This window comes from Limanda limanda, chromosome 17 (assembly GCF_963576545.1).
Source record: "Limanda limanda chromosome 17, fLimLim1.1, whole genome shotgun sequence".
Classification (NCBI taxonomy): domain Eukaryota; kingdom Metazoa; phylum Chordata; class Actinopteri; order Pleuronectiformes; family Pleuronectidae; genus Limanda; species Limanda limanda.
In genome coordinates, this window is record NC_083652.1 from 12,287,700 (window position 1) to 12,296,036 (window position 8,337).

General features: G+C 45.0%; 1 protein-coding gene across 1 annotated transcript; it reads right to left on the reverse strand.

Moving 5' to 3' along the window:
* Nucleotides 1-3,266: 3,266 nt before the first annotated feature.
* farsa (phenylalanyl-tRNA synthetase subunit alpha) lies at nucleotides 3,267-7,660 on the reverse strand. Its single transcript, XM_061089621.1, has 12 exons — nucleotides 7,497-7,660; nucleotides 7,253-7,390; nucleotides 6,540-6,638; nucleotides 6,335-6,453; nucleotides 5,738-5,830; nucleotides 5,324-5,452; nucleotides 5,126-5,241; nucleotides 4,817-4,901; nucleotides 4,633-4,732; nucleotides 4,266-4,434; nucleotides 3,902-4,094; nucleotides 3,267-3,627 (listed from the first exon to the last, which is right to left on the reverse strand). The coding sequence occupies exons 1-12, from the start codon at nucleotides 7,641-7,643 to the stop codon at nucleotides 3,522-3,524; spliced, it is 1,494 nt and encodes a 497-aa protein (XP_060945604.1). The 5' UTR covers nucleotides 7,644-7,660; the 3' UTR covers nucleotides 3,267-3,521.
* Between the last annotated feature and the right edge of the window lie 677 nt (nucleotides 7,661-8,337).

Below are 8,337 nucleotides of genomic sequence, written 5' to 3' on the forward strand. Positions count from 1 at the left end.
AGAGAGAGAGAGAGAGAGAGAGAGAGAGAGAGAGAGAGAGAGAGAGAGAGAGAGAGAGAGAGAGAGAGAGAGAGAGAGAGAGAGAGAGAGAGAGAGAGAGAGAGAGAGAGAGAGAGAGAGAGAGAGAGAGAGAGAGAGAGAGAGAGAGAGAGAGCAGGGCGGTCAACGGAGGGGGCGGAACCTGGCGGTGGACAAACCCTCAGCTCTTCAGCACCAGGGACAGAGCAGGAGGCAGCAGAACCTGGAGAAGCATCACTCACACGTATCAGGTTTGAAGTTTGAATGTTCCAAATTACTTTCACTGTTTTATTTGATCCCGACATGTTTGACAGCTTCTGTCTCCTCTGCAGAATCTGAGTTTTCCTGTGAGAGGCGTCTCGGTCATGTCTGGAGAAGCGTCCTGTTTATAGTCTTCCTCATCATGGATGGTTATAACCTCACCGGGCTGGGCTCCTCGCCCCTGGAGGACCCTCTGTACCGGCAGTACAAGCCCGTGGTGAAGGACCTCATCCCGCTGCCCAAGGCCGTGCTGTACCTGCTCATGGCGGCGCTGGTGGTGGTGGGCGTGGCCTACGCCATCGTGGGACATCTCATCAAGGATCTGGCCATCGACATTGCAGGTAGGACTCAATCAGATTTTAACTCTTCTCTTACTTTAATGATTCATATCTTTGTTTATAATATATTGTAATGTCCTTGAGTGTCAACATGACATTTCATTTTCATTTAGTATTATTTGTATTATTATAGCTCATCCACTATTTAACTTACATTTGGAATATGATGTATGGATTATTATTATCACATACAGTAGTTTTCAAATCAGACATTCTACACCTGGTTGCATATTAATAATAATAATGAATGTAAAGGGTAGTTATACACTATTCAAGATCATTTGTTTTTCCTCTTAGATGTTTTTAATATGTATTTATGTATTTACTCATTTTTACTATTTATATTTATAATATTTTCAAATGAGACTTCATCCATTGCTTTTATTATTTACTTTTAATCTTTTATCTCTAAAATTAAAAAAATGCTTCATCTCATCTCGAGGATCAGTTTCTTATGAGAGGGACGAATGGATCATAACTTTATCCAACAGTTTGAGCTCATCTCTCTGATCGTGTGGAGTTTATATTATATAGTTTAAATGAAATCTTCACACTTCCTCTCTGGTCAATAATTTCAGGCCTTTTCATTTTTGTCACAAGCAAATGTTCATGTTAAATCTATAACTTCCCTTGCTCTCTTGTGCAGAATGCGTGTTGGGTCCGGCCGGTGATGAAGAGATGGAGAAGGAAAACGAAGCGCAGCGCGTGGCCTCCAGCCACCCCCCCCCAGCACATCCCTTCGCCCACAATGCCTTTCACGTGTGGGACCAGGACGACGTGGTCATCGCGCTGCCCAAGGACGATGACCCCCTCGCCAGCCCGCTGCTGATGGGAGGCCTTCCCTACATCCCCTCGTTCTTCCCGCACTCCCACAGCCCGACCAGTCACGGCCCCCTGCCGTTCTCTGGCAGCCCCGGGCCGAGCAGGGAGAACCTCCACCCCCGGGAGTTCTGACCTCACCCCCCCGTGATCATGATCCGCCTTGATGCCCAGTAACTTAGTGACAGGAGGTCGACTTGTACAACCAACCAGGATGAATGTTTGGGAAACGTGGCTGTGAGGAGATGTCATTTGAACCTGTGTGTAGAAACTCTCACAGCAACACGCCTCCGTGTTCTGACATCACGACTCATTCCTCAAAGTGTCCAGACTGTTGTCTCCCTCTCACTTAACCTATCAGCTGAAGAGTCAAACAGCAGGAGAAGGACACGCAGAGGACGGAGAGGATTAGTGCAGAAGATCACTGGGCATCGTGTCTGTGCCTGAGCTTCAGGGAGAAGCTGCTCTCGAGTGTCATGGCGACACTGTGACTTATTTCTTTGTACAAACACTGAAGTCGAGATGCTGCCTCACGTTCAGGCTGATTTGACTTGTTTGTTCGAGCTGGATGAGATTGAAAGTTTGTCAATCTGCTGTTCAGATATAATCCACCTGTGCACCAGATTAAACATAAAGTCATTCTGAGGCCAGAGATCACAGATTTGTGTCTTTTTTGTCCAGTTGAGTCAAACTCAAAGATCAGAATGAAAGAGAAAAAAGGTGGAGGTCAGCAAAGCGGTTTCCACCGAGCTGCACTGGAATGTTATTTCAAGACACTGAGGGATTAGCTTCGGTTGAAGACTTAACGAAGTTCCAGCAATTCATCAACACAGCGTAATCCTGGGGCCTGTACTGCAGGTGTCACACGGATCCCCCCCCCCCCCCATGTTGTCGGGCCTCATAGTGCAGATTAAAGCACGAGAGTAAGTAGAGTCCCAGGAAAGTGAGCTGGTTTAAAACCAGCTCACGGCTGCTGCTATTCTAAGACCTGAACTTTCACTTAATGAGGCGAGAGGATTTCAGGTGACTCCTCTGACTCTTCTTCAAAAATCTAAAATCACAGGAAATTTTATAAATACTAATTCAACAGCTCCAGGGAGACTTCTCTCACAAAGTATTCCACTATTGGTGCACAATTTATTTGGAAAAGGCCAAAGCTTTTTCAGACATGTCTGTTTTCTTTTTAGGGGAATTTGAATCCTCATTTATTCACTTCAGTCTGAGCAGCGTCACGTGATCAGATGCTGGAGCAGAGCTTCGTGAAGTCTGAACTTTACTGGACTTACATTTAATACAACAAAATCTAATGGGGGAAACATTACATAATTAAACTGTAAAATCAAAATCTCAATGTTCCAAACAATCCTGAATCTGCACCAAAATCGAATCTCTTTTTTGGGTCCAACCCAGCGTCCACAAAAAGGTCCTGAAATCAGCTCTGTTCTTTTATAACAAACTCCTTTGCTGAACAACAACCTGTTGACAGCCAGCTGATTGGTTCCCAGGCTGTTTGTTTAAACAGTGATGAAGGTCGACTGTAATCCCAGATCTTTGGAGTTACACAGAAGCCAAACGGCTAAATCACATCCAAACTCTTCATCCCAAAAACAAACCTTCAGCACAACATGGTTTTACAAACATACAGTGATCTATATCTGGAAAGTAGCACAATAACAACAGCTCAACACGCGCTGACCGAGGGAATCTCCTGCTGCAGACGTCACGTGAAGGAAACCTCAGGAGCTCCCGACCCAGTTGAGAGAGAATCCTCCAGAGTTCAAGGCTGAAACCGTTGATTACAACATGTTTAGAAGAAACACACAAGTCAGATTTGGAAAAAACTTCATTTTATGTTTGTCACATTCCAAAAGTTTTTTTCCTCCCTGTACTTGAGAAACTTTGTGACTTTATACGAGCAACATGTCTCCTGACTCCATGTTCTGCGAAGCAGCAGAGATCAGAGAATCAAGTTCATACAAAGTCTGATCCTACATGTCGAAGCCCTGCCGGTTGGATTAGGAACAACTGGCAGGAGGAGTCAGACATGAGATGTCACATGGTCAGATCAAGTGGTTGTGGTGCCGCTCAGGAGTCCAGACGACAGATGGGGCCGTCGTAGACCATCTGCAGGTTCACCTTGTGTCCCACCAGCTCTCGGATGTTGTTGATGCCGTATTTGATCATCGTTGGTCTGCAGGACAGAGGAGGAGGAGACAAAGTGAGCAGCAGCACAACAACATGTCCCACGTATTTATCACAGGTCTGACCAGAGTCCGACCGATTTATCAGTTTGTGTTCAGACAGAAAGTCAAATTTCCTGCAATAGCAGTGGTGGCTTCTTCAAATGCGAGAGACAAACATGCTCCCATTTTCAAAACAGTCTTCGAGATGACACTTCATTAAAAAGAGTTGTGTTCTCTCTAAACCTGCAGAGACAGTTTGTGTTTAGGTCTGTGTTCGTTCACCTCTCCAGCGAAAGACCCCAGGCGATGACAGACACATCCTCTGGGAGACCCATGGGCAGCAGCATCTCTGGTCTGAAGACTCCGGAGTTCCCCACCTCCACCCACTTCTTCAGACCTTCATGGTAGCTGAACACTTCCATGCTGGGCTCTGTGTACGGGTTGTAGGCAGGTTTGAAGCGTAGTTTGGTAATTCCTAGAAAACAGAAAATTACAAAACGAGAAATAAAGTCATTCAAACATGTCATGAGGACAAAACACTGAAGAGAACACGTGATTAGCATCACTAGCATCATGTTTGCAGGAATACGTGGCTTTGTGTATTTGCATCTTTTATTTCAACACAAGCACCAGAATGTGTCCTGACCCAGTTTGGTGAAGAACTGGTGCAGGATGCCCATGAGGTCTCCCAGTGTGAGTCCGTAGTCGGCGACCACGCCCTCGATCTGGTGGAACTCGGCCAGGTGGGTGGCGTCTAACGTCTCGTTCCTGAACACCCGGTCGATGGAGAAATACTTGACGGGGGTGAACGTCTCCTGGTTTGTTGGAGACACAGATACAGTAAATGAACTGTGTGGTCACATGATCACTGAATGACTCTGTTCCTATAACAGTCGTCATTTAAACATTTACAGCATGGAGGAACATAAGGTCAAACCCCGCCTCTTCGTTGTTAGTGGATGGGACATTGACCACAATAGTTCAAATACATGTATAAATGTCTGTGCACTCACCTGTTGTGCGAGTTTATACAACATGCGTGCACTGACGGCTGTAGTGTGCGTTCGGAGGATGTTCTTCTGAGCCTCCTCGATCTTCCATTCGCATTTGTACCTGAAACAGGAAGTTGGATCATGATGTTGTTGGTGGTTTCGTTGCCGCTGACGATTGTGTTTGTTGTGCGAGCGTGTGACTCACCCTTGTGAACCGAAACCTCCCTCTGAGTGGACCTTCTTCACCCGCTCCAGATAATCCATTGGGAACTCGTGGGCGAGGGCTGGATCTGAAAAATGAATCCTCGTGGTGAATGATCAACTTAAATCACAGGGACCGGATCACATGCTGCTTTCAGACTGAGATACAGACATCTTCAAGAAATTATCCGTAAAGGGTTTATGCGAGAAAGCAAAAGTTAATTCCTCCGGACACTCGTAAAATGTCCAGTTAATACAAAAGTGAGAACATGTCTACGTGGACAGAACGTATCAGACACAGTCTCCGTCTTACCGGACAGGAAGAAGGTGTCGTGCTGGTCTCTGGCCGGATGCTGCTGCGGCTGAAACAAGGAGTCAAAGTTCCAGAACGAGCTTTCTATGAAGTTGTTGGTCGGCATCTCGGTGAAGCTGCAGGAAAACAGAGTTCATTTATTGTGTTTCCTGGTTTAAGAATGTGTGTGTGGATTCTTCTTTATTTACAGGGACTCACCCCATCTCCAGGAAGATCTGTCTGAACTGAGTTCGAACCTTCATCAGCGGGTGCAGGTGGCCACAGTCTGGGGCGACGCCCAAGGCCTCGAAGTTGTAGGGTTTGAACTTCTTCTCTTTCCAGTTGCCTCTGAGTCCAGGAAGAAAAAAGAAGACATGTCATACCTAGTCCTCGAGAAATCTGTACGAGCTACAGCATTAATTCATGTAGCACTGATGTAAATCATCTTTTCGGTCCTTATGATCATGTCCTGCCCTGCCTTTAGGACAAAGTCCTCATCTTTGGACCCGTCCCCTTTATAAGGGCAGAGGTTTCTCTGTGTCCTGTGTTTGAGACCCTCCACACTGTCACTGACAGACAGGGGAGAGCAAACAGGACACGTTCTCCAGCCGAGGTAACTGGAAGTGGACTCACGTGGCGATCATCTCAGGTGTGAGCTCCGTCTCCTGTTTGGTGAGAGTCGTGCTGAAGGAGATTCCTTTGGTGATCCAGTAAGTCTTCACCGTCCTGAACACAGAAAATAAAATGACTTCTAACTACTCAACTCTGCCTTGGCTGTTTGTAGGCTCAGTTAGCACAACTACAGCACACGGAGACATCACAAAACTATTTATGTCCCCAAAACACTTTAAAGAGCAACTTAAATGGATAATATAATTAAGTCGTACCTAAACGTATTTAAGACCTTGTATGCAATATTCTAACACATTCAAAACTTTGTTAAGGCCTTGAATTTAGATTATGGAATTTCAGACATTTTTAAGAACCTTTATACAACCTCTACCTTCTACATCTGAACAGTATAATTGCTCAAGTTGAGTAGTGCAAATTAAAGGCTCTCAATCAAATCCTCAATCACAAAGCATGTGTTGCAGTTTGATTCAGAGAATTCAATGAATCCCACTGAGCTTCTATTAGTTTCAGATCAAACACTGAAGCACAACAAACCCTCTACTGCCCCCTACTGCCAGACAGACACACATTCAGCACACGTGCAGACCTCAGACTCACACTTCAGAGAGCAGCTTTCTCTTCTTCAGCTCGTTCTTCTCCTTCTCCTCCAGCTGAGATCCGTTTCCTTTCTGCACCAGCAGCAGCTTCTCTTGGACCTGGTCCTGGATGTTATCAACCTGACGACAACAACACAAACACAAACACATGAAACTTACTGACGTGAACACAGACACACTCAAGGACATCATGTAGGAACACGTACAGCTCTGAAGATCCTGGGTCCGCCCTCGTGCACCTTGTCCACTCGGATCCACTTGTTGGACATGGCCTTGCTGAAGCCGACCTTCCCGAAGGACAGTTTCTACACAGGGACAGAGAAGCAGACGTTCACCACCGGAAACACAAACTGGGAACTTACACTGGGAAACCACTGATGTGCTTTTTAACTTGTGGAGGTTCACTTGTCTGTGTGTGTTTTCTCCAGGTGTTTCCTCCCTAAGACATAAGCTTAATTGGACTCTTAATTGACCACAGGTGTGACTGGTTGTCTCTTTTATAGATATACAATATATGATAAACCTGCAATAGAAGTTAGAGAAGCACACAATTCATGGTCTGGGGACACATAAGCATCTAAATACTGAAACTGTGGTGGTTCAATTATATTCAACAATATTAAAGTTATTGAAGTCTGCTACACTATGTGATGGAGCTGAACCTCCACCTGCTGCTTCACCATCAGCTCCTGTGTTTCTTAATTAGCTTCATTAGCTTGTGGATGATGTGATGGAGCTGAACCTCCACCTGCTGCTTCACCCTCAGCTCCTGTGTTTCTACATTAGCCTCATTAGCTTGTGAGGATGTGTTGGAGCTGAACCTCCACCTGCTGCTTCACCCTCAGCTCCTGTGTTTCTACATTAGCCTCATTAGCTTGTGGATGATGTGATGGAGCTGAACCTCCACCTGTGACCTCACCATCAGCTCGCTCTGGGCCAGCCCCTCCGGCGGGATGGAGCCCACCACCCGGGCTTCCTGGCTCCCATGCCGGGCGGTGTCCTCGCCCTCCTCCGTCAGCTCCCAGTGTTTGGAGGATCGCTGCTCTGCCGAGATGAGCTGGAACAAACAGAACCGACATTAAAACCCGAGCGTCACTCAAACCACCGGATTGCGTCATGTTGACAGCCGGGACTTCCGCTGCCTCTCACGCCGGGAAACTCACGTCACCGGCGGCCTGCAGACTCTTCACAGCCCCGACGACGACCTGGTGGTCCACCCCGAGGCCGGCCGCCACTTCCAGGCTCTCCACGCCGCCGTCCGTCGTCTCCAGGAGCCGCAGGAGCGTGTCCACCGCACCGGTGTCCGCCATGTTGGATCCCTGCGTGGCTTAAGATGGAGCGGAAGTGACGTCTTATACCATGGGCCGAATATATTGAAATAAGGGGGCGTAAACAATTTCCTGCTGAAAAAGTGAGGAAACCAATTACCGTAATTACCAATGTTCATTTATTGATTAATACAATAAGAATGATACATGTATAATGAAACATCTTTAGAACCATTCCTTAGAATTTTTAAAAATAAAATTGATACTGTGAATTTTGCATCTTTTCATTCCTTTCGCTAAATTATATTTTATTAATACAATTATTTGATTTAAAGCACTATATTACTTTAAAAAGATTTAAAGAATAACTTACACTTAATATATAAACATTATTGCATTTTCATCACTGCCTGCAAGTATTTTTCTTTGTCTCTAAGAACATGAAAAAAATATTCCTGTATTTTTTTGTAAATTGATTTTGATTATATTATGTGATATTAATCTTGTGAATTTTGATTAGAAAATGTATGCAACGAATTAATGTTATATACAATTTATTATTTTTGTACAGTCAAATGCTGGTGCATTAAAATATATATTTTTTGTCACTTGTATTTGTAGTTATTTCTTGTTTCATTTAAAACAAATGCTGCATCTTTATGTGAAATATAAACACCCTCTATTTTTAGCTTTATGTCATCACAAGTGTCGGTATTATTTTAACTTACCCTTTCTA

Excerpts from the sequence above, each read along its gene's own strand:
- farsa (XM_061089621.1), bottom strand. The coding sequence starts at position 7,643 with ATGGCGGACACCGGTGCGGTGGACACGCTCCTGCGGCTCCTGGAGACG. Across the intron at positions 5,242-5,323 it reads CAGATCTTCCTGGAGATGGG|CTTCACCGAGATGCCGACCA; the intron begins GTGAGTCCCTGT and ends GTTTTCCTGCAG. Across the intron at positions 4,733-4,816 it reads GGAGGTTTCGGTTCACAAGG|GTACAAATGCGAATGGAAGA; the intron begins GTGAGTCACACG and ends TTCCTGTTTCAG.